This window comes from Doryrhamphus excisus, chromosome 16 (assembly GCF_030265055.1).
Source record: "Doryrhamphus excisus isolate RoL2022-K1 chromosome 16, RoL_Dexc_1.0, whole genome shotgun sequence".
NCBI classification, from domain to species: Eukaryota; Metazoa; Chordata; class Actinopteri; order Syngnathiformes; family Syngnathidae; genus Doryrhamphus; species Doryrhamphus excisus.
In genome coordinates, this window is record NC_080481.1 from 8,373,128 (window position 1) to 8,399,173 (window position 26,046).

The 26,046-nt window shown below is 41.5% G+C and overlaps 1 protein-coding gene across 16 annotated transcripts in view; it reads left to right on the plus strand.

Moving 5' to 3' along the window:
• The window catches only part of atp11a (ATPase phospholipid transporting 11A), a 54,479-nt gene that overhangs the window by 14,409 nt on the left and 14,024 nt on the right, over positions 1-26,046 (plus strand). The window contains exons 2-33 of one of the 16 annotated variants that reach the window (XR_009119737.1): positions 565-687; positions 2,644-2,733; positions 3,148-3,228; positions 3,308-3,415; positions 3,493-3,621; positions 3,706-3,809; positions 3,888-3,935; positions 4,839-4,903; positions 4,997-5,078; positions 5,231-5,381; positions 5,448-5,645; positions 5,729-5,842; positions 5,915-5,974; positions 6,052-6,218; positions 6,313-6,384; positions 6,448-6,521; positions 6,590-6,693; positions 7,064-7,245; positions 7,616-7,864; positions 8,112-8,289; positions 8,357-8,459; positions 8,542-8,687; positions 8,765-8,824; positions 8,890-9,017; positions 9,409-9,544; positions 9,934-9,957; positions 11,800-11,865; positions 11,929-12,032; positions 12,116-12,281; positions 13,806-13,869; positions 14,647-14,744; positions 15,309-15,368. Coding sequence is in view for 11 of the 16 variants with exons in the window: in XM_058050929.1 (XP_057906912.1) it covers positions 565-687; positions 2,644-2,733; positions 3,148-3,228; positions 3,308-3,415; positions 3,493-3,621; positions 3,706-3,809; positions 3,888-3,935; positions 4,839-4,903; positions 4,997-5,078; positions 5,231-5,381; positions 5,448-5,645; positions 5,729-5,842; positions 5,915-5,974; positions 6,052-6,218; positions 6,313-6,384; positions 6,448-6,521; positions 6,590-6,693; positions 7,064-7,245; positions 7,616-7,864; positions 8,112-8,289; positions 8,357-8,459; positions 8,542-8,687; positions 8,765-8,824; positions 8,890-9,017; positions 9,409-9,544; positions 9,934-9,957; positions 11,800-11,865; positions 11,929-12,032; positions 12,116-12,281; positions 14,647-14,744; positions 16,839-16,992 (3,564 nt within the window). In the remaining 5 variants the exon portion in view is untranslated. Of the gene's footprint in view, positions 1-564; positions 688-2,643; positions 2,734-3,147; positions 3,229-3,307; positions 3,416-3,492; positions 3,622-3,705; positions 3,810-3,887; positions 3,936-4,838; positions 4,904-4,996; positions 5,079-5,230; positions 5,382-5,447; positions 5,646-5,728; positions 5,843-5,914; positions 5,975-6,051; positions 6,219-6,312; positions 6,385-6,447; positions 6,522-6,589; positions 6,694-7,063; positions 7,246-7,615; positions 7,865-8,111; positions 8,290-8,356; positions 8,460-8,541; positions 8,688-8,764; positions 8,825-8,889; positions 9,018-9,408; positions 9,545-9,933; positions 9,958-11,799; positions 11,866-11,928; positions 12,033-12,115; positions 12,282-12,409; positions 12,768-13,532; positions 13,623-13,805; positions 13,910-14,646; positions 18,141-26,046 lie in introns of those variants that run through there. The other 15 variants (XR_009119736.1, XM_058050932.1, XR_009119733.1 and 12 more) reach the window with 15 other exon arrangements.

Consider the following 26,046-nt stretch of genomic DNA (forward strand, 5'->3'; position numbering starts at 1 on the left):
GCGTTTCCTTGATCCTCAGTACCATGCCATGTCTCCCTACTGTGTGTGTGTGTGTGTGTCTAGTATGGAGGGTGGTAGGGAGGGGCTTTCTTTGTAATTGTTTTTAATTCTGTAAAGCACTTTGTGTTGCATGTCCTTGCAGGAAAAGTGCTCTACAAATAAAGTTGATTTCATTTGATTTGATTTTGTGAAGACCAGAGAACGATTCCATTCAGGAAAAAGCAAAGAGAAGCACAAAATAGCGCAAATATTTATTTCCTCGGATGCAACCTCATTGTCCTCTGTGTTCGTCTGTATGTATGTTTGTACAAGAGTGGCTGCATATTCTGCATTCCGGTCTGAATCACACACAACTCTGCGTATCTGTGAAAACAAAAGCTGCTGTTTATTGAGGAGAAATTACTCATTCATTTTGACCGTTTGTTAGAAACATGTGGGTGTCACATGATTCATGAACATTTCGAATTGTCTCAGACGTGGGTTAGTCAGAAAGATTCCACCCCCCCAAAAATCACAAATGACATCATAAAGAGTGGATAATTATTCAGTTTTTCACCCCTGCAGTGCGTGGGTGAGGAGAACTGGGTGGACAGCAGGACGGTCTACATCGGGCACAAGGAGCCTCCTCCAGGAGCTGAAGCCTTCATACAGCAAAGATTCCCAGACAACCGAATAGTGTCCTCCAAGGTCAGTGAGAACGTACACGTGAGGTCTAAAGACACACACACACATACACACACATACAGTGTAAGGCTGCAGCTCAGTAGCACTCGAGTGTGCAGAAGAGAGATGAGTGAACATGACATGAGAGGAAAAAACAGTCAGTACTGCTACAACTCTTCAACATCCCTCACAGACATTGCTGGTGGTTGCGATAATGGGAAGACGCAAATTACAAAAATGAATTCAGTCATTCATTTTTTTTTAAGCTTGGCCTGTTCAGAGAGACCGCTGAACTACAGCATATGCCAACTGACCTCAGCATAAAATACAATGGTAATGGTAATGGTAATGGTTTTATTTCATTTGAACATGCATCAGATTACAATTGAATGCATCACATAATCAGTTCACAGTTCCACATGTCCAAAAGGAGTAGGAAGAAGCAAAGCTTATTAAATCCTACCCCTCCATCTGGTACTTTTACAATCAGTAACTGTTACATTTGTTCACTTCCTGCTTTCCTAATATAGTTTTTTTTATTACTTTATTGTTTTTATTTTTGTTTTTTTTATTTTTTGGTCACGTATATGACCATACAATGACATGATGGGTACCATAATAACTGTTGATATAGTGATATACCGTATTTTCCGGACTATAAGTCACACTTTTTTTTCATAGGTTGGCTGTTCCTGCGACTTATGCTCCAGAGCGACTTATAAATGAAAAAACTGTTTGTTACATAAACACTGGACACCTTTTCTGTTAACACTGGACACCTTTTCTGTTCATGTTTATTTTTTGTGTAGCTAAATAACCATTGTGTTAGCATATCTTACACCTATTCAGCCTGTTCTCTATTCTTTTATTGTTAGAACTTGCCTTCCAAGAGGACGTAATGTCTGTTTGTAGTCGTTTGTAAAATAAATTACCCCCAAAAATGTTTTTTTCTACCTAATTATGCGTTTTTGGCATTGTGCGACTTATACTCCGGAGCGACTTATAGTCCAGAAAATACGGTATACAGCACATCATGACTGGTTCAAGACTCTTCATCCTTGTATTTAGCAAACATCAACTGCTTGTATTGTTTCTTGAATTGGCTCATCGTTGTGCATTGTTTGAGGTCCTTACTCAATCCATTCCATAGTTTGATTCCACATACTGAAATGCTATGGCTTTTTAACGTAGTCCTAGCATATATTTGTTTCAAATTTAGTTCTTCCCTGAGATCATATTTCTCCTCTCTTGTAGAGAAATATTGGATGACATTTTTAGGTTAATTGGTTATTTTTAGCCTTATGCATTATTTTGTCTGTTTGAAGATTAACTATGTATATGAGCAAGTTTAAGTATTTGTGATTTTAAAAATAAGGAGTTAGTATTATGAATTGTCCTTACTGACCATTTTTGCAGTACATTTAGCGAGTGAAGATTGCTTTTATAGTTATTACTCCATATTTCCACACAATAAGTAAGATATGGTAGAACCAGAGAGCAATAAAGAGTGTGGAGTGATTTCTGATTGAGAACAAATTTTGCTTTGTTCAATACTGAAATATCCACCCTCGACCATCTCTATGTGGAGTTTGCATGTTCTCCCCGTGCATGCGTGGGTTTTCTCCGGGTACTCCGGTTTCCTCCCACATTCCAAAAACATGCTAGGTTAATTGGCGACTCCAAATTGTCCATAGGTATGAATGTGAGTGTGAATGGTTGTTTGTCTATATGTGCCCTGTGATTGGCTGGCGACCAGTTCAGGGTGTACCCCGCTTCTCACCCAAAGACAGCTGGGATAGGCTCCAGCACCCCTGCGACCCTTGTGAGGAAAAAGCGGTAGAATACTGAAATATTTCTGGCCACCTTATGTTGTATATTTGTAATATGAGGCTTCCAACAGAATAGAACAAGCTTTTCAGGTTTAATGGCACCAAGGAATACAAAGTATATAACAATTTGATTTGTTTTTCCTGTTCCTAGTACACATTTTGGAACTTCATCCCCAAGAATATGTTTGAGCAGTTCAGGAGGGTCGCCAACTTCTACTTTCTCATCATATTTCTGGTTCAGGTAAAACACTACCATTACATCCTATTTTAATTGGTGTCACCATTCAGAAAAAGTATAATCAATTTCTGATCCATGAGCTGTGTCTGTGTTGTAATGATGGCAGCTGATATTCTTTTGACATAGTTGAACATTAGAGCAACAGTAGCTCTAGTATTGGAATTGTATCACCATTGATAGATATCCAAATTCAGGGATTGGGATTGGAAGTGGATGAGTGCATCCCTAATTTTCATGCAGCAGCACTTTTTCATTCGGCTACCACAGCACAGTCTGGAACCTTAAACCCTGAGGTCGTCCAGCCTTTTATGTTCTTTGCTCGTTCTTCATTTCACTTCACTTGCCATAAATTGGGCTGGGGCTTGCATTCTCATTGCTGCGTCCTATTTCCAAGAGTCTTTGATTGTTTCTCCCTAGCTGATAATCGACACGCCCACCAGCCCAGTCACTAGTGGACTTCCGCTCGTCTTTGTCATCACTGTCACAGCAATCAAACAGGTGAGAGCCCAAGCTCGGCAGCACCGTCATGTTATATTGCTTGTTACCATGCGACAATAAGACACGGTCTGTCTCTCAGGGTTATGAGGACTGGCTGAGACACAAAGCCGACAACGCCGTCAACCAGTGTCCTGTCCACGTGGTGCAACATGGCAAAGTGATCCGCAAGCAGAGTTGCAAGCTACGGGTGTGTTTTGTGTGAATGTCACAATCCACAATCCAATATATATATATCACTCCATACAGCATGTTTATTTGCCTCAGGTGGGAGACATTGTCTTTGTAAAGGAAAACGAGTCGTTCCCCTGTGATCTCATCCTGCTCTCTTCATCACGAGACGATGGGACCTGCTATGTCACCACAGCCAGTCTGGATGGGGAAAGCAGCCACAAGGTGTGCAGTCGTGTGTACTTATGTTGGATGGTTACTCCATAGAGTTGTTGTGTCAGGAATGTTCTCTCCTTCCTCCACCCACAGACGTACTACGCAGTGCAGGACACCAAAGCGTACAATTCCGAAAAGGAGGTGGACACCATCCATGCTACCATAGAATGTGAACAACCACAACCAGACCTGTACAAGTCAGTGAGACGTGCTGCTGCTTAAACCAGACCAGCGACACTTCCACAATAAGTAACCTGTTTTGTGTTTTTGCATAGATTTGTGGGCCGCATCAACATCTACATGGACAACGAGCCTGTGGCAAGGTCATTTTAGAATGCGTAGCTCACGTACAGTGCAACCCTATTCAACTTGTAATTATTAGTGCAAAGTCTCTGCTTAGGTTGATGTTGACATGCAGTACATGCTCAATCACTGTTCTTCACCCAACACCTACACCAGGATCAGGATAACTTCCTGTTCAGTGCAAAGGAAAAGCATGGATTCTACCACAGCAGCGAGAAAATTGCACCCACTTAATCATTCTTTTTAGATTGATAGCCACTGGAAGGAAAATTTGTACGAAAGCTTTATTGTCATTATAGTCAAGACATACAACAACATTACAGCTGAAGCCGTAATACGGAGTATAAAATATCATATGAAAACACAAAAATCCCAATCAAAATACAGTGATACCTTACTTTTTGTTATTAATTCCAAAAGACTAGCCAGAAACCGTGGCAAATTTTCTGGTAGAAAATACAGTAGGCTCCCAATTTCCACGTAGAAATAGCTATGGAGTTATTTAACAATTGGTGAGTCTGCAACTTTAGGTTCTTTCATTTGATACATGAGGTCGCGATTTCCTTAGTGCAATATTGTCTGTAAACCGAGGGAGGAAAACATTTTGGCAAATGTTTCTACCAAAACCGAATCAAACGACAACTGGGGCGGGCATGAAGCGAAGTTTGACTATGCACAAATGGAGGTAAACCATGTCAAAAAACTGTCATAGGTTGAAAAGTATTTACATTAAAATTTTGGTAATCTTGAGAACTGATATCAGGCAGTCCGAGAGTTGTGGACATAAACGGGTTCCACTGTACTGGGCATATTTCTGCACTCATTGTTGGACTGCAAGAGCAATAACAGATATTAGTACATGTGCATTATTGTGTATATTAAAGTCTTCCTGAAATGTTTTTTGACACTAATGTTTCTTGCAGGCCACTAGGATCAGAGAACCTCCTTCTCAGAGGAGCCACACTGAAGAACACGGAGTACATTTACGGTAAATTAAAATGGAAGCTTTTAGGAACATATCACTTCAACTATTTGGTGATGCTCCCTAAAGATGAGAAATATTTTCTCTCCCGCCCTTTAGCGACTGCCATCTACACTGGGATGGAAACAAAGATGGCTCTTAACTACCAGTGCAAGTCTCAGAAGCGCTCTGCCGTCGAAAAGTACTTTTTGAACCTTTTTGTAATTAGCAGAATGTTAAGGCTATTCATTCCCTGCACCACCTGGGGGGGGGGGGGGGGTCATTTTCACCTGCTTTAACATCCATCCATGTAGCAAAGAGGATTCGTTTCTTGACAGCTCTTATCATCGGCAGGTCAATGAACGCCTACTTGGTGGTCTACCTGTGCATTCTCATCAGCAAAGCCCTCATCAATACTGTCCTCAAATATGCGTGGCAGGCTGACCCCAGCAGAGACGAGCCCTGGTACAATGAGAGGACGGAGGCAGAGAGGCAGAGACACATAGTGAGTCTTTTCACACTTCGAAAAAAAAGGGTTATACCTTGGCTCAACCTTCTCTTGCCTCCTCAGGTGATCAGGGCCTTCACAGACTTCCTGGCCTTCATGGTTCTCTTCAACTACATTATCCCCGTTTCCATGTACGTCACCGTGGAGATGCAGAAGTTTCTTGGCTCCTATTTCATCATGTGGGATGATGAGATGCTGGACGAGGAGCTCGGGGAGAGAGCAGTGGTCAACACGTCAGACTTGAATGAAGAACTGGGCCAGGTTCCTCAACGTCTTTCCCTTCTTGCATATCTTTCTTTCAGCAGCCGTGTACTGTAGATGTCGCCTTGAATTCATCTCTCCAGGTGGAGTACGTGTTTACTGATAAGACAGGCACGCTGACGGAGAACAACATGGAGTTCATTGAGTGTTGTGTAGACGGACACGTTTATGTAGCCCAAGCAATCTGTAATGGACAGGTAATTGTTATGGTACTTCTTACCTACCATCCCTTATATATGCCTTATCTCTTATCATCTCATGCTGTCCAGGTGATGCCTGGTGCGGCTAGTATGGACATGATTGACACATCACCAGGTCCCGAGGCCAGGGTCAGTGAGGCCTTATCATCCATTGGGTTTTTCTTTATGTTCGTGTGTGTTTGAAACTTGTTGCTTTTCAATGACAGGAGCACGAGGAGCTGTTCTTCCGGGCGCTGTGCTTATGCCACACTGTGCAGGTGAAAGAGGAAGAGACGGTAGACGGCATCAAGCACGGCATCCACCAAGGAAAGTCAACTTCCTTTTACATATCGTCATCCCCAGATGAGGTGGCGCTGGTTGAGGGCATGAAGAGGTGCCTGACGCACACACACACACAAATGATTTGTCCTTGCAACCTTAGCTCATAGAGAATATAAATGTGTATGTATATATGTGTTGCCATGCAGGCTCGGTTTCACATATTTAAGACTCAAGGACAGTCACATGGAGATATTGAACAGAGACGATGAAATTGAGAGGTTAGTGACTCTGTGAAACTGGTTTGCTCCATGCACTGCAGCGGTATTTGTTTTTTTCAACAGGTTTGAGCTACTCCAAGTTCTGACGTTTGACTCAGTCAGGCGGAGAATGAGCGTCATTGTCAGGGCCAGCACTGGTACTGTGGATATACGGTTTGGATTTACCCCTGAGATTTCTCCCTTATTTAGATCTTTTTTTTTGTAGGTGAGATCTACCTGTTCTGCAAAGGAGCAGACTCCTCCATCTTCCCAAGAGTCATCTCGGGCAAGGTGGATCAGGTCAGAGCTCGGGTGGAGCACAATGCAGTGGTGAGAACACACACTGACAAAAATATTACAGATGCTTGGTATTCTTCCGATATCCCATATACCCATGCAGTGCAGAGCTTCATTTGTGATACCGATATCAACTGATGCAGATACAGTGGTGTGAAAAAGTGTTTATTTGTTAAGTGCTTGCTTCAGATCATCACATTTAAATATGAGTCAATGTGAACACAAAATGCAGTTTTTAAATTTTATTTTTAACGGAGAAGACAAATCTAAGCCTACATGAAAAAATGATGCCGATATGAACAGACACTTAATTTTCATGCCAATATCAGTGAATATTATCGGACAACTTTTATAAATATGTATTTTCATGCATTCATCCTACCTGAATGGAATCTCTCCTCAGGAGGGTCTGAGAACGCTGTGTGTGGCCTATCGGCCGCTCAGTCCATCACAGTACCAGGAGGTCTGCCTCAAGCTAAGCGGGGCCAAGTTGGCACTCCAGGACCGGGACAAACAACTGGCGGAGGCTTATGACCTCATTGAGAAAGATCTCATCCTGCTAGGAGCCACTGCCGTGGAAGACAGGTAGCCGACAGCATCCAGACATCTATTTACCCTTCTTGCTTCCACCCATTATCTCACAGCGCCAACTACTGATTGTGCGCGTGCTATTGCCTTAACAAGTTCTTCCCAACTTCTAGTTAGTTGAATGATGCAAGTGGCAGTTCATGCCCTATCACACACTCACCACAAAGGCGACTTGAAAATACATTGTTAGCCAGGAGGGCATTGCAGGTCAGCTTGTGCTATTCCGAGCGAGGCAGGGGAAAATAGTCTTACACTCTTTGCGCTTGGGTGCTTACTCTCAATTGCGGTCATTTTTGTGCAGCAAACCAGTCGCCCCAGCCTGTTGTTCTGCGTACTCATTTCTTTTTCTGCAACTTGTCCATTTCAGGTTACAAGAAAAAGCGGCAGACACCATCGAGTCTCTGCACAAAGCCGGGATGAAGGTGTGGGTACTGACCGGTGACAAGATGGAGACGGCAGCCGCTACCTGCTACGCCAGCAAGTTGTTTCACCGCAACACGCAGATCCTGGAGTTGACCACCAAGCGCACCGAGGAGCAGAGCCTTCACGATGTCCTGTTTGACTTGAGCAGAACCGTCCTCAGGCAGCACGGTGGCTGGAGCAGGGACATCTCTGGGTGTGTTTGCATGCTTTAAGACAGTCTTTTTAAATCTTGTTCATCACTTCGTACATCAACTGTCTCATTTAATGTATACTATTAAATTATTTTATAATATAAAATTAGAAAAATTATGCTTTTCTTTTTTACATTTTACTTTTACATATACCACACCACCAAATAGGGGAAGCGTATGTAATTGCAGATTAATGATCAAAGGTGCATCATTTGTACAAAATAAAAAGCAAGTCATGTGATTTTGCAGTTTATCAGGTGACTACTCCGACTACGGTCTCATCATCGATGGAGCCACACTTTCGGCAGTGATGAAGCCTGTCCAGGGGGACTCCAACTCAGGGAATTACAAAGAGATTTTCCTGGAAATCTGCCGCAACTGCAGCGCCGTCCTCTGCTGTCGAATGGCACCCCTTCAGAAAGCACAGGTACGAAGGCATCTAAATTGGATCATTTTTTGGACTTTTTTAGATTGGACTTTTTGGACTTTTATAGATTGTGAAGCTGATCAAAACATCGAAGGAGCATCCCATCACACTTGCCGTCGGCGACGGAGCAAATGATGTCAGCATGATCCTCGAGGCCCACGTTGGCATTGGTGAGCACATTTGGCACAAGCAAGCATTTAAAGCTGGGGTGGGGAGCTTTATGACAACCAGGCTGTCCCGCTCATCCTCCAGGTATCATGGGGAAGGAGGGCCGTCAGGCAGTGAGGAACAGTGACTACGCCATCCCAAAATTCAAACACCTCAAGAAGATGCTGCTTGTCCATGGACACTATTACTACATACGCATCTCTGAGCTTGTACAGTACTTCTTTTACAAGGTACAGTCACTTATAGTGTTTAGTTGTTTTTATGCAAAATGCATAAATTGACCATATTTTCTGCTTCTCTCCACCAGAACGTCTGTTTCATCTTTCCCCAGTTCCTATACCAGTTTTTCTGTGGTTTCTCACAGCAGGTAGTGACACTGTAACGTACACAAGGACACCACAAGAGATCAAGTGTCATTGTTTCTCTCCTCAGCCGCTGTATGATACGGCGTACTTGACTCTGTACAACATCAGCTTCACCTCACTGCCCATTCTGCTCTACAGTCTTGTTGAGCAGCACATCAACATGGACATCCTCAAGAAGGACCCGTCTCTGTACAGGTCAGCGCTCATTGTCCTGATTGTTTCTATCCACATTAGTCACAATAGTCATTGCAAAGGAACTAAATTAACAGAATAAGAAGAAACACGATTGAAGCTGCACCCCTCTGCCTTAAAAAAGCAGCAGCTGTACCTTTACACCACAAGGGACTCACCGGCAACAGGCACGGTGTCAGATTAGACCTAGCTTTTTTCACGCTGACATTACTTCGGCAGTGCTGTGCATACTTTGCACATTTGCCAAGAATGCACCCCCTTGCACCAACTGGTGCCTTGGGGCCAACACACAGCGCGTGTTCTGCTTATAGGGATGAGTGGTCCATTACATATAAATATGGTAGTACTTAAGTTTTGATATGTACTTTGTATGTGCTTCTTTTTACCTCTACAGAGACATTGCCAAGAACTCGCTACTGCGGTGGCCCAGCTTTATATACTGGACTGTCTTGGGTGTCTATGACGCCGTTGTGATGTTCTTTGGTGCTTACTTCCTGTTTGACAACACCACCTTCACCAGCAACGGACAGGTAGCATCAAGCAGCCTTGGGAGATTTGAAACACGTTTTGTTGCATTTGTCAAACCATCACAGTTGAATGTAAAGTGAATAAAATCGACTCAGGTAAGGATATGAACGCACTTAATCCAAAGCCAGATGACAGAAAAAGCCTCAATCGAAATGGCCACAGTGTCTGAGTAGTAGACTGTAAGCTCCAATGTCACCAACCTTGCCTTCTTTCATTCTCGGCCGGTGTTATTCTCTACCTTCTGGGTTCTCTGTTTGCATCCGTTTATTTATTTTCTCCTGTTATCAGACTGTTATTATTTCTTATGATTTTCTTCTTCTTACGGCCCTCTTCTTCTTCTCCTCTTACCTTTTGTGTTGCTTTTTCTTTATGCTTCTTTTCCTACTCCCAGCTAATGACAACCAACACACAGATGGTAAGCCCGCCCACGTCTCACTGTCACCCCTCCGATTCCAGCCTCACGCCAAACCAACGACTGTTTGTGCACACACCTCATCTCATCACTCCCTTTTCTTGATGTTTGCTGTAGACTTACCAACTGTAGGTTTGTGGAATACTCACATAGACGTTTGTGTAGAAAAAGAAATACATATTCAGCTGTCAATATGAAGATGATATCAACATAAATGTATCTGGTAGAGATCCATGTGGTGCATTCTTAGCAGGTCATTTTGTTAGTCATATCAAATAACTTCATGAAGCAATTCATGCTACATTTTGTACAGCATTAGCAATATGAATGTATTCAATATGAGTCACTCTGACCGAGACCATAAATTCACATTTCAGTTTGTAAGTGCAGTTGAATATCAGTGTAATTCAGTAAACATTAAGACATAATTATCAATGTTTCAGTTCAATCTTGTTATGTAACAATTTCATTCAAGTCAATGGGGTTGTAAACCCAATTCAAAACTACATTGCCAGTTGGCCAGATATCAAAAAAGCAACTTTGTAACATCGTAAAATAGGAAAAACTAACAAACAAAAGGTTATCTTAACTCGGCTGTAATATAAATTTCTATAATGGCACTGTTTTGAAAATACGGCAATTAAATGCATCACGCCAACCACGTTTGCATCCCCACTTTTCAATGGCACCATCGGACAATATCATTTAAAAACAAAAGTTTGACTCACCGCTGAGTGATTGGTTACCAACACAAACAAAAAGTGTGCCGCTGTGTTACATATTGTTGGATACACATGCGTACCGAACCGTGACCCCTGACCCCTTTAGTGAACAGTTGGATACAGATACACATCGTTTATATACAGTCATCACTCGCTGTTCTGTGCTTCAATTTTTGCGCTTATTATTAAAATGTTATTTTGTCTTAATGATTTGACTTTTTGTGGCTGAATAAATCCTATTTCGCTGCATTTTTTGTAGTCATGGTGCCATGTTGGTAAGATGTTTCATTTCTTATTCTTCAACACGTTTCTCTATTGTAGTTATACCGAAGGGAAATTTACTTTCTCCCACAGTTATCACAACAAGAAATCAACTGACTCATTATCTTTACCATATGCACAATTGAGTGGTTTCCACTTAACAGAAAGCAGGTGTTTTGTTCGCCATGTCATTGTTTCAATGTAACATTCCCAGTTACCATTTTAACATCACATCATGCTCCTCCCTCCCCTTCGTACTGCTGTCTTCACCATCTGTTTGATTGATTGAGTCGTGCTAATTTTGGGCACTTTTCATGTGGCCACGGTTGTTAGAATGACTTTGAGGGTATGTTGTGTATATAACACGCTTCCCGAACCTGCAGAGATCTTACAAGGAAATTCCATGCTTGCTATTGTTGCATTATTGAGGTGCAGTAATGATTAAGTCAATCTTACATTTACTCTAAACGTCACTTGACCAAGTACAGGAACTTTGGTAAGCCAATAACAATCGTTACCTTTTGTGTCCACCGCATCACGCGTGTTAATTAGAATTGGACGCGTCTTGTCTGCCTTCGGTTTAGATTCTAGTAGTAGTTATGGGGCTAAATGACCCATGTGACTAAAATGTTATTACACTCATTATTATCTAAAAGTCCAATCATTATCAGTTATCACTGACAGTGCTATTTTTCTTGAAGTTATCTTTATACTATGTGGACATCAACTCCCTTGTCAGATTGTTATTATTGTGCAGGTTCAGAGAACGTGTCATATGCAGTACACTGTACACTACTGCCGTGGTTTGTGACTCGCATGTACTGTATATTATTTGACATGAAACGACTCCTTTTTTCTGCAGATGTTTGGAAACTGGACCTTCGGGACGCTGGTGTTTACTGTGCTGGTCTTCACGGTGACATTCAAGGTACACAAATACACAGTTGAACACACACAAGAACACACATTGACATGTCTTGTCTGTGTCCAGCTGGCCCTGGATACCCATTACTGGACCTGGATCAACCACTTTGTCATATGGGGCTCGCTGATCTTCTTTGTTGTCTTTTCTCTGCTGTGGGGAGGAATCATCTGGTAGGCTTTGGATATATTTTTAGGTGTCGCTATCATTTTATTGTTTTTGCAAAGTGTGATGCAGCATGTTGTGCATGCTGCAGGCCTTTCCTCAACTACCAGAGGATGTACTACGTCTTCATGCAGATGTTGTCCAGCGGCCCAGCCTGGTTCAGCATAGTTCTTCTGATCACAGCCAGCCTTTTACCAGACGTGCTGAAGAAAGTCACTTGTAGGGCGCTGTGGCCCACCACAACTGAACGTATCCAGGTGAGCTCCCCCGAGAGGTAACAAACTCACTTTCCGCAGCACAGCAGATCAACATGTTCCAACACAAATAGTGTGATTTAAAGCTGTTAAAGCACATGTCATGTCTAACGACGGCTGTGGGTCAGCAGATATATGCAGGCCTCGGCTATGTTCCTGCTCTTTTGGATGTAAGTTCAGTGAGTCTCTGTGTGTGCATGTCCATGCTCTTTCACGACAAGCACAAGTTGACGTGTGTACTGAAATCTGAAACAGTTAGAAATGTGCAACTGTTTTGTGTGCAGTGTTCTATATGATCCTTGATCCAAACCCTCATGTCTCCCTTATAGAACTAATAATCTAAAGATCTTGTTTCTGTGGTTTGAACTTCTCTCTGCCCACCTAACTGCTACATTTGATTAAATTAACCTCTTAATAGCCCTGACTGATAATGCTCCTGAGCTTTAAAGGAGCTGTATGCGGCTGGCTCAAGATTCCTTTTTTTTTTTTTCAACCAAAATTATCTATATTTTTGCAATTACGATCCAAATTTCAGGAAAACTGCCGCTCATGTCAGATATCATAGCACGTCTGCACACACACACAAAAGCAGTGTCAGAGAGGCGAGCAACAACTTACTAGAGGTGTGCAGATCCCTTGCTTATTGCGGTTAATTGGTTCCACACCTACTGTGATGAGTGTGTTTCCACAAGGTAGATTCAGTATTAATAAATTGAATATATTTGTAGAGCATAGAAAAGCTATTTTAACGCATTTTAACCATTATTAGAGCCCTGTAGACATTAAACAAGACTCCTATTATTCTCTGTTTACAGCACATTGCGCAACTCTTACATGCAGGATCCAGGATCACTGCCGGGACACAAGAGACAGCCGCTGGTTTAAGCATAGCATGCCACCGAGCTAACATAACTGATGCCTTGTGACCAGAATACCACAGATAACTTGTTTTTCAATATTTTCCACAAATAATAGACCATAGTCAGCCACAAAACAGAATCTGTATCCAATCAGACGTCAATCAGACACCCCTACAATTAACATTCATGTTGTTACAATAGGCGATACACTCACTGATAGCTAACATTAGCAGCTAACCTTTGCCAAATCGCTATCAATATCAAATGTCGGCGTCCTCTTAGCAGTCACTGCATACAGTCCCTTTAACTCTGTGCTGTCCTGTCCTCATCATCCTCTGACCTCTTGGTTCCTCCTTACCCACCCCGTCGTCCTGTGGTCCTGCTCCCCTGGCAGATGAAGCGTCGGTGCCTTGCCTCTGAGCCCTCCACCATCTTTATGCTGTCTAAGACCTCCAGCAGAATCAGTTTCTAACCCCACCCTGAGGTGACCCACCCCCGCTGCCTTTTCTCTAGCCTGCCTCTTTCCCATTTCTTTACTGTTGTTTTTATTTAATTTTTTCATTGCATGGAAGTTAAGTTGTATGACTGGGAAAGCTCTTAACTGTACGTGTGTGTGTGTGTGTGTGTGTGTGTGTGTGTGTGTGTGTGTCCACGTCTGTATCCGCAGCATGTGACAGATAATAGAGCTTATGAGGAGGCCCAGGCCTGCCTGAGTTCTGACTCCTTACTAGGTGGGCTAGCTGTGACAGAAGCCTAGATGGCTTCAGCATGGTAACGCTTATCTTGCAAGAGTGTGTGTGATGGTGCAATGGTGGGTTGTTCTGCATCAAAGAAGGTTCGGGTTGTGCATGCTGGGGAGCCTCTCGGGTGTCCACAGTGCATGCTGTTTGGATCTCTGGCGTCCTCCGGTGACTGGGTGTGCATGCTTTTCTTTGGAAATTCTAGTGCAAGGGGTGTCCAAACGGTGAAAATTTGAAGGATACAAGTTATCTAAACATAACATCCACATCTTAAAGCAAAGCCTAATACCTAATAATTCACTCATTGCAGTGTTTTCCACAGGGTATGTGTGGCCATTGTCTAATCTGCATAATTGGCCACAATGCATGTGCATGTAATTTTTTATGGACTTCTCCACTCATTGATCATAGAAGGCAAGCACGCACACACACATGAACTGAAAGCGGAAGTGATGCGACCTGCCACAAATTAATGAATGTATGGGAAACACTGCAGTAATCATAACTTACAATTTTACTTTACAATAAAAACTTGAGCTACAAGCCAAAAAATTAACTCCGGGCCACACTTTGGACACCCCTGATCTAGTGGGTGTGATCATTGCATGGTTATTTATGAAAGCTGTGGAAAACATCCCAGTTGACTACTGTTAGAATAAAAGCAGCTAAATAAACAAAAATAGTATATTTAAACAGTCAAGCCAGCTGGGATGTTTGCTTCTGCGGTCCTGTCCAGTTAAACCTAATTTTTTTTGTTCCTTCTAACAGAATGCTGATAAACTCTATAGGGGTCAGCTTTCAGAGTTCACCCCCCTGGACCGCCGTCAGAGTTCCAGCGACCGCAGGAACATGCCTCACCCTACAAGGTCTGAATCTTTTACCAAGAAAGTCATGTTGACTCGCTGGCAAAAACCACCAGACTACTGCACCTTCGCACCCCTGCTGGGATTTACCGATGCCACGCCCTCCTGCAATGGGGCGGGGCCAGAGACCTCTGTTTAATGTAATGACGTGTATTTGTACTGTGGTTAAAAAAAACACAAACCGGGTCAGAGCCTGCAAAATCAAGCTGCAGGCTAATCCAATGTATCGGTGTCACTGAGCTTAGCAGTGTGTGTGTAACCCATGCACTGGGTTGAAAGTGACCTTCACCACTGTTCCCAAGTCAGCAGCCAAGTATGTCACAAAGAATTATGGGATGGTTCCGCGTCCGACAAAGGGCTCAGTGTCACTGCATCAAAGCGCAAACCTTTTTTTTTTCTTGATTATCACTGGAAACATGCGCACCGGCCCTTTAAGTCTGAAGTGCAATTGGATCACTGGAGTAGAATTTGTATGTTTTCTTTTTTTGTGCTGATGTTGGCTGAAACTGTGATGATGATGATGATGATGATGACAACCAACAGCCTCTGTGCTCTGTGTCTTCATAGGACTAACTGGTCATGCCTGCATGCAAACACATTGTCCCGAAACACTTCATAGGAATCACTGCAGCTGTGTAAGGAGGATGTGTCTTAAGATGGCTGACGCCTGTCTTTACATACTACACTTCTACGTGTCCTATAGGCAGCTTGTGGTATTGTGCTTTTGTCTACAGTAGACATTAGAAACTGCATGGTGGTCCTCGGGTTACTTACGCGATCCGTTCCTAGACTGTGTAAGATTATTATCATTACAACTTTGGAGCAAGTTTATTAGCGCAATGTATTTTTAATCGAATATCTTCTCATAGAAGGCCTTCCTGTCACACACTCACATAGCACAATCAGAATTGCACAACACCTACATTTGACAAAAATACTGGAAGAGGCAGACACACAATAGATAGAATACTACTACGGGTTAAATTTATATTTAAATAATGGTGGTTAATGTATATTAACCAAGCTACAGTAGCAGCTAACACGGAATACTATTGTTAACATCATTCAGACGGAAGAGTGGATACCTAACTCACAATTTTGCTACGACGACTCAACAAGATGTTCGTTTGTTGTCAGCATTTTTTACCTGAGGACTGGAGCACACGTCTTGTGCTGGCAGACGCAGCCATCCCAAGGAAAGTGAACATAGTAAGTGTTGTCGCTGTATCTATGTTACTGTTGTTGACAGAACTAGCATACGCTCCTGGGCTAAATCCAAGCACCTAGGAAAGAAGTTTGAGTAATGTTTTAAATAATTAAAATACAGCAAATTAGCATTAATACTACATTTTCTAATCAATGGAGTTGTTAATGCATGATCACAGTATATCAAATCAAAGGGCTTTGCAGTTGAAATAAGTACCCCCCAATGATGTGTATTGTTAGCTAGCTCATAAGAAACTAGTTTTCCTTCGTTAGAAAACAGAGAAAACGGAGATGTGTTCAGAGTACAGTTTTCTTTTAAGAGTACTTTGCGATTTTAGAGGGCGATTTATTACTACTTTGAGTACTTTCTGGTTCATGGGGGGTGGGGTGGTTTATGTGTTACTTGGACTACTTTGTTTCGTGGCGGATGGGTTTAGTACTCAGTCGGGACGGTGTGACTGTGTACATAGTCTATTCTTCCGCCGTAACTATTCAAGCGAGTCTCGAATTTGACGGAGCGTAAACCGAGGATCACCCGTGAAATGAAGTTCACCTCTAAAGGTTAGATTGCATTTTGGATTTATCCTGTTTTTGTGAGTAGTAGCATATCGTGACAGCACTTTTAGTTTAGTCATGGCCTCCCTTTTTTCCTAGTGAAACTTCCTCTGTCGTTGTTAGCCGTGTGTATTGCTTGCTAGCGGTCTGTGATTGCCTTCACGTTGTGTTGCGTTCGAGTGCAGCTGGTTGACTGCACTTTCGCGTGTTTGTACGTGACGTGAAAAGCCAACACGTGAGCGGTATAGATTTTTGGAGTATTAACTTTGAAATATGCCAATGTAGCCAACAGCCACTTTCGGTTTCAAGCACATCCTCTCCTGTCTTTCCTTCTAGATCGTTCTCTCTCATTCTCTTTATCCTCCCCGCTATCCTCCTGTCTTCGTCTCTGTGGCGATGGCGACTCCGATGTGGTCCAGCCCAACTTGACTTTGTCAGATCATCTTCTTCACGGTCACTCTCCATGGATAGATTTACCCGTCATCTCTGAACCAAAGCCTCGTAGCTGCTTCCTATTAGGTGCCTTGTGTTAGTTTCTGTGTGTGTGGCGCGTATACGACCGAGCAGGTGAATGTAATCGTCTCAGTTCGGACTGCACTGGGATATCCCCAACAATCACGGAACATAAAAACAACGTTGGACCACTCACTATAAGTGATATTGTTTTTACGTATTTTTAAAGGACATTTTATATGCCGCATGTGCAGGAAGATGTATCATTTTACTTTATTTGTAAATATTGTATTTCTCGCGTGAGCTCATTATGGAGGCACTTCATCCAAAAGTTGCGTGTGTGGGAGATATTGTAGCTTTAAAGGGTAAATAAATGATATCACTCTGAAGCACCCCTGCTTGGTTGACACGATTCCTTCAAAAGCCAACCAGATGGATTTTGGAACTGTACCAACTGTGTTGACTTCCCGAGGCCGGAATGTACGCTTTGTTGAAGGAGTGTCCAGAGTTTCTCATAGCAGACGTGATGTAAACATGCGTTGACTCCTACACACTACAGATATTTACTATATATACAGATTTGGGGTCTTTTGCATACACTTTTTAACCACTGTGGATGTTTGCCAAGCGTGTATGTCGCCATTACTAGAACACATATGTACATTTTGCTTAAATAATAAAGCCCCGAGAGGGCAAAACCATATACTGTCCTTCATTGTATTATTACATAAAGCACTGTTAGGGTCTAAATGATTCACACATTAGCCAATGTATGTGTGTATATAAATCTTTGTGTGATGTGCAGGTATATTAACTATAGAAGTTTTCATTGCATTTTATTTTTATATCTAATTATTTTATATTTGATTAATTTGTTTTAAATATACGTTTTATGTGTGGGTGTATGTAAGTTTTATCTCAAGTACCCCTATTTGAGAGCTAGTGATCCAGAGAATTATATTAAACTATAAATGTACAACTTTGCGTCTGCATATGCTGTATCAAGGTATTGTAGATATGAGTAATTGATTATGTGCAATAAGTGCTTGCAATTCATATGTCCATCACTGGGAGGCAGCAGAGTATTACGTCAGTGGAAGCGCAACTTTAGCCAAGGCTTGATGATGATTTCGAGGGATCCAAAAGATGACTTTCACATGATTTACTGCTATGAACCGTTACCAACAGAGACTGAATGTGCAGTTTAATATGTATTTTTTTAAAATATATTTCCATTATACGCTCGGGGCTGAAGACGTCAACCTGATTCCAAGCTTTTCGGCTCGATTGTGGGCCACCGTCATCCTTTTCACTTGTCGTCTGAGCTCATCTGTCCGCTCCTCTCCTCCACTCCTGGCAGCCGTTGGAGACAACCTAGGATGGATGAATATCAGGGCCAACGCTGACTCTGGCAACGTACGTGAATTGAGAAAACACTCACTGGGGGTGAAAAGTAAACAGGGAAAGATGCTGGCGGGGCCTCAGAAGTGACTAGAGAGTAAATGTAGCCATCCAATACCAAAAACGGGGTTAGTGTTCCTGATACTGATGCAGATATTTTTTTATACTTTGTTTCAAGATCCTTCAATGGTTTTACCTTTTGATCATGATAATTTAGTAAGGACAAATTAAATGCAGACATTTTAAATCACAACTTTTGTGGATCTTTTTTCTATTTAAAATAAAATACGAATTGTTATTTTTATTATGGAAAAAATTAAATGCAGATAGTTTAAAAACACTATTTTTGTGGATTTTTTTAATTTAAGAACTAATTATTGCTACTTTTGTTATTGACAAATGAAATACAGACTTTTTCAATAATTTTTTGTGGACATTTTTTCTATTTAAAATAAATAATTATTTATATTTTTAATGGGCAAAAATTAAATGCAGACATTTAAAAATAACTTTTATGAATATTCATTCATTCATTTTCTACCGCTTTTTCCTCACGAGGGTCGCGGGGGTGCTGGAGCCTATCCCAGCTGTCTTCGGGCGAGAGGCGGGGTACACCCTGGACTGGTCGCCAGCCAATCACAGGGCACATACAGACAAACAACCATTCACACTCACTTTTATGAATATTTTTCCATTTAAAATAAATAAATTATTGTTATTTTTATTATTGAAAAATAAATTAAAACTGGATATTTATTGTATTGAAGAATTTAAAATAGTTATTGCTATTTTTATTGAAAAATGAATTACAAATCTATTTTGGATATTGTTTTATTAAAAATGAACAAACTTGCTATTTTTATTATTGAAAAATTAAATTAAGCTATTTTGTGTGGATATATTTTATTTAAAATAAGTAATTGCCACTATTGAAAATGTTAATAAAAAATCTTTTTTGTACATATTTTTTCAAGTATGACATGTTTTTGCAGTGACGATCTTAAATCTTTTTTCTTTTTACAGTGTCACTTTTTTGTATCTTTCCTGCACTGTAAACCCCTCTCCTTCACGTCATAACACTGCCAGTAAATTGAAACAGTATTTTTTTTACAAAAAAATCAAACTGAAGCTGAAAACCAAAAATTTGAAACTGAAAATTTGCAACACAAAAAACCTCAGCGTGTAAAAAAAATAATCTGAAGCTACGCATTGAAAAACGTATTAATACAAAAATACTGTTTTCACAGTGATTCCTGTTATCATTATTAGAAAAGTATTAGTAGGAGAGGCCTCCAAATGTACAAATCTATGAGTAATGAGATTCTTATCTATTATAAACTTGACGTTTGAGTAAACGTTGTCAACAAGAGGAAAGCTACCAAACTTGAGTCTGGTGGGTCTTTAAAACTTTTTTCATTTACTCACACACAAAGAGGATCTCGGCCTTGGGAGATTGTATGTGGGGGGGGTTGCATCTTCACATGCGTCCGTCTCTTGACACAATGGATTCGGATAGAAGACTAGACAATCTTAAGTCTGAAGTACGTCTACGGCTGACTGAGATCGAGGGGGTTGTGCACATGAACAATAGAGTGTGTGTGTCTGTGTGTGTGTGTCTGTGTGTTGTGTGCTCCCAAGGCTGCCAACAATTGTCACATGAACGGAGCAAGTGATTTCATAGGCCGAGTGTTCTGAGATCACAACACAGCACACGTTCTTATTGAAAATACTGTCCATATTCCCTCATATAACCGTTATGAATATGTGAATTAATGATCAATAATAGACTTGGTAGGATTTAATAAGCTCTGTTTCTTACTCTACTTGAATTTAGTGTGGGTCCCTTGTTGCCATTGGCAGCCCACGGCACAATCTATTAATTTAAATTAACAAGAAAAAAAACCCACCAAAATTAAAAAAAAATTATAATAATAATGTTGTTGTTTTTTTACAGGAATAAAGTCAAAATATTATGGGAATAAAGCCTTAATTATGAGAAGAACAATTACAAAAAAGATGTCACGCGAAAACGGAAAATGATGTCCTTTTAGTGGCATGGAGTTGAAATATTTAACAAAAAATGTTTTTTTTAAGTTGTAATAGGAGGGGCGGAAAGTAATAATGTTATGAGAATAAAGTCAAAATATTATGGGATTAACGTTATAATATTGCAAAAAGAAAATGTAAGATTATTTGAGAGGGAAGTTGAAATATTTAGAAAATTAAACAGAATATCACCCTTGATCTAAACAAATAAAAGGGAAAATAAAATTATTCTTATTTAGGAGCCTGTTACTATTGTTTTTACATAGCTTATTTGTTGTTGTTTTTTAAAGAAGTAAACATTTGATTAATTCTTTTTACAAAAGAGAAACACCGCCCCCTTCAGTGTAATGGCTGGTAAATTACATCTATGGCGTGTGGTGTAGTGAGGTACTGCACACTACTCACTAGGTGTTTCATACCAAGTTAGGAATTAAACGTTCACGTGCATAGAAAAAACGTTGTGTTGCTGGATGAAAACCATCCAAAATACACAACATTTGTATTAAATAGCAGTTATTTGACCTAAAGACTGTTGCCAGTATTGTTGGCTTTGTGCTTGAGCAAGGAAATGAGGAAATCTTACAGGCAAGTCCTAGGAGTTTTGGCGGTGTGATCACGTGTCTGACATGTTGATGTTGTGAGATGTAAGGCTTGTGAGGTGCAACTTTCAAGGTTTTCTGTCAGGCCGCCAATGTTTAGCACATGAAGTGTTCCGTGGAGTGCTAATAATCAAGTATCTAGTTTCTTTGCTCCAACCCCCTTTATATATTGCATTCTCACTGAGCCGCCGAGGCACAAAAGCCTACAACAAAAAAAAAAAAAGTCAAGTTCCAAACCTTTGTGTTGCATAAAAGCCACCCACGTTGATCAATATTTTCTCTCGTTTGCCAGAATTCCAAAAGAAGACTCGGTGAATGTGAGCGTCTCGACTTCTTTATGCACTTACAACCTAAGCGATCAACAGGAAGAATGACAAGAAGACCAAGGATGCACACAGCCCAGGCAACTTATTGTTGGTCTCCTTATCATCTGCCTGTGAATAATTAAAAATAAAAAAGACATTTAATCAATTTTCATCACAAGCAAACACCTGCGCTCTCTTTCACCTACCACGGCGGTCCATGTGTTGGCACCACTGCGTGTCCATCATGGGCGATGCAGAAATAACTGATATCCTTCAAATGTAATATATACCATTCATTGGTTAATGCTAGATTAATTGAGATATTTCAATTTGGAAAAGGTTATAAAGACGTTTGTAAAGCTTTGGGATGTCAGCGATCCAAAATGAGAGCCATCATTGTAGAACCGTGGTGAACTTTTCAGGTGTGGCCGGCCAACCAAAATGACCCCAAGAGTGCAGTCACGACTCAGCCAAGAGGTCACAAAAGACCCCACAACAACATGCAGAGTTCCAAGACGAGGAGTGTGTCCCATTACATCCCATTTCAGAGAAACGACATCATACCAACAATAAAATCTGTTGGTGGTGGTAGTGTGACGGTCCGGCGTCATTTTGCTGCTTCACGACCTGGATGAACTTCTGATGTCTACCAGAAAATCCTGAAGGAAAATGTCTGGCCATCAGTTCATGACCTCAAGCTGAAACCAAGTTGGGTTCTGCAGCAAGACAAAGATCCGAAACACAGCAGCATGTCCACCTCTGAATGGCTGAGGAAAAACAAAATGAAGACTTTGTAGTGGCTTACATTGGCCTGTGAATATTAATTTGCTCCCATATTCTTAAATATGGATTTTTTTTTTTTTACAAAATAGGCTGCAAGTATCATTAATCATTATTCAAGAATTTTTGAAAAAAACGTGATAGTCAGGGTGCGATGTTCAAACGAGGGACGACGAGGACAACGAGGGACCATTTCTCATGTATCTTCCTTTCACTTCTTTCCCTATTTTTTGCTCTCCACATCAGTCGCTCAGCCTAAAAGCTTTCTGCCATCTCCAGACTCGCCTTTAAAAAAAAAAGAAAAAAAAAAGCAGATGCTGAAGGAGGTTAAGGAAGATGATGGGGATGGCAATTTTTGTCAGTATGTTTTTATCATCTTTGCGTAAACACATACAATCACGTCCAGGTGAAATAAATGTCACGTGTACTTCTCAGAAGAGAACATTCTAAATCATTTTCTGCGGCGCTGAAAGACACACACGTGCACACACTGTGTGATCAGGAGGTCAAAGACTATGCTTCTGTGGGCGACCCGGCGGCCCACAATAATGACTTCCATAATGTCTTCCTGTGGTGATGGCGAGGAAGAAAGCCAGCGAGCACTGTCCTGGCCTCCTATTGTCACTCGCCCTGGAAGAGCTTTTAGCCTTTGCCTCGAGCTTATCGGTCGAGTGGCCACGTGGGGCGGACAGCAGAGAGGAGGGAGCAGGGTAGGGGGCCGATTGCTACTGTAAAATGTGGACTTGGGCTGGTGTCTGGGAAGTTGAAAGTCCAATCGATTTTACACACACACATACACATACACATACACACACCCTTCCTACCTTTTCATTGCTGTTCACCACTCACCTTGGCACTATTGATTAGTATCAAATCTCCATTTATTGGGCAGGGAATTATATTTCAGTGTTAAAAGACAGCAGTAGTGATTAGTGTTATTTATTATTATTCCGTTTCGTAGGTAACTGCTCACAGGGACATTTCGGGTTCCGAACATAGTTGGAATCACACAGTGTACAGTCAGCCCTTGTTTATCCTGACAGTGATAAGTGAGTTCACACAAAGTAGGATTCATTATCTATAAATGTAATATTTTTGAAGTTAAGATTATATAAAACCTGTTTAAATCCCTCTAAATACAGTAAACCTCGGATATATCGGATTCAATTGTTCCCACTGGTTTGATATAAGCGAAATCAGTTATATGCGTATACCGGAAAATGTCCGTTTTACGCATATATCGGATTTATATCCGGTATATGCGTAAATCGGATTTTATCCGTTATAAAAAGGCACTTCCTTGACTATGTTTCCAATGTACCTGGACGCGTAGGCAACGCTGCAAACGCTGCAAATGACGTCGTATAGCGGCCTGTCACGATTCGGCGAATCGGAGCGCCACGATGCGGCCATCCGATATATGCGAGGGAAATTTAATGGAAATGCATTGGAACGGGACTGGAGATTTAGTCCGAAATAGGCGAAATCTGTTATAAAAAATCCGATATATGCAATGAATTTTTATTGGAAATGCATTACAGAAAAATCGGTTCTTTTTTATCTGTCCGTTGTGAGCGAATTTCCGATATATCCGAGTCCGATATATCCGAGGTTTACTGTATAGGTTTTTAACTTTATTTGATCCATCTAACCACCCACGCCCCACCCCCCAACTCACTCAAAACTCTGGTCTCATTTTTTTGTGCTACATTTGTGTTGTTTTTTGCAGTTAAAATTAATGTTATTAACAATTAAAGTTTTGGCCGATTACATAATCAGCCCCCCAACATGCTAACAAGCTATCAAAATTGGATGGTGACATCCCTAAAAATCCTGATCATTCATTCATTCATTTTCTACCGCTTATTCTCACGAGGGTCGAGGGGGTGCTGGAGCCTATCCCAGCTGTCTTCGGGTGAGAGGCGGGGTACACCCTGGACTCGTGGCTAGCCAATCACAGGGCACATATAGACAAACAACCATTCACACTCACATTCATACCTATGGACAATTTGGAGTCGCCAATTAACCTAGCATGTTTTTGGAATGTGGGAGGAAACCGGAGTACCCGGAGAAAACCCACATATGCACGGGGAGAACATGCAAACTCCACACAGAAATGGCCAAGGGTGGAATTGAACCCTGGTCTCCTAGCTGTGAGGTCTGCGCGCTAACCACTCTACCGCCTGATAGAGTTAAGCCACAAAATTTGGATATGCATTTATTACATAAACTCAAAAAACAGGGGCGTATGTTAACCAAGGTTTTGTGGTACTTTGTTAAAATAAAGTTGCAAGTCAGTAATTTCATGAATGTAAATGCATTCATATAGTCGGCAACTTGTTGCCAGCCTTCACTTTTATTTTCCTGTGAGTTTTTTGTAACAAATCCATCTGCATTTATGTGGGGCTGATTGACAGGTGACAAAAATAAACATGGATGCCGAAGATGAGCACTTTCTCCCCTGCCATATGTGCAGTTGAGTCATCGGCGCTGGCGTGAACTGGGACGCCACAGCTGCCAGCTCACATCTCTGATGGCTTTCCAAGCATTGCAGCGGCAGGGTTGCGTCCTGGACTCGTTTCCACTGCTGCCTCCACGCTTGATTATGTGGCTTATTCTCTCCATCTCGCCATCGGTGAGAATGCTGATGCAACAGTCTGCAAGCTTGCGCTTCCTCATGCCCGCCCGCCTCCTCTTCCTCCTTCGTGGTCTTCCTTTCCTCGGCCTGCCCCTCATTTGCCCGTTTCATCTCCTTCCCGTCCACCGTTGCTGGCCTTTCTGTCCTATACTGTTTTTTTATTATAATTTTTTTATTCTTTACTTTCTCACCTTACTTTTCCTTTCAGTTAAGAAATGTGTGATGAGCCTCCAGCTAATCCCATCCCTAAAGCACCTTAGCAACGCTCACTAAGGGAATTTGGTGGGTGCTACACACACACACACACACACACACAAAGCTCAGCAAGCAGCCCCTTATTGGCAGCAAGTGGATTTTAGGATGCACTAATACATCTTCAAATGTGGTTTTTAAGGCGTGTGGAGCGTCTCTGCGGTCGCACGATAACTCCCCACCAGTGAAAGGATGGATGCTCCCATTGTGTCTGGGCACCGCTCTCCTCTTCCCTCGCCGTCTCCTCCAACTTCTCAATTTAAAAAGTTTGTGTCTCAGCAAATAGCTGCGTGCAAGGTGCAAAGTTCCCCACCAGGTTTGACAAAGAACGGAAAAAAACACTTAGAAGGTGATGGTAGTATGATTAAGTTCAGGTCACTTCAATTGTATGGTGTCAACACAAAGACATGATTGTGAACGTGCATGTGTGTGTGAGTGTCTTGCTACGACAATATGCTAATCTCTGGCATGGAGTGGAGGGATTTTCTGTATAAAAAGGAGCGAGAGACAAGCTTGCTTGTTCGCGATAGCCTGGCTGAAGATTCCCACACACACCCACCACACTGATCCACTTATGTAGGCCTTGAAGTGTGTGGGTGTGTGTGTGTGTGCTTGTCTGCCCATGTGCGTGTCCGTGCCAGTGAGTTTTATCTGGTATACATGGATTAAATGAAACAATTCACAACACACAACGATGACACCGTCTGTCAGAACCTATTTACCGACATCAAGAGACGTAATACCAGGATTTGCTGGTCACAAGCTAAGATCTTCCCAATACACTGACCAACAGCACAATAGCATCATTAAAATCCAACAAACTTGTATTTATTAAATGTGTGTTATATTGAAATGACCAACATCTGTGTCAATTCAAATGGAGTTTTTCAATGTGCTTAGAAGTTTGAGTCGTATAAAGTCGTCCTTTGCAATATCGCGGTTCGATCATTGCTCCCTCACTAAATTAATTCATTAATAAATGATGGCCGTTGTGGTTAAAATACAAGTGATATTCTGGTCACTAGGTGGCAGTAATGACAAAAAAGGATATCCGAAGAACTATGTTG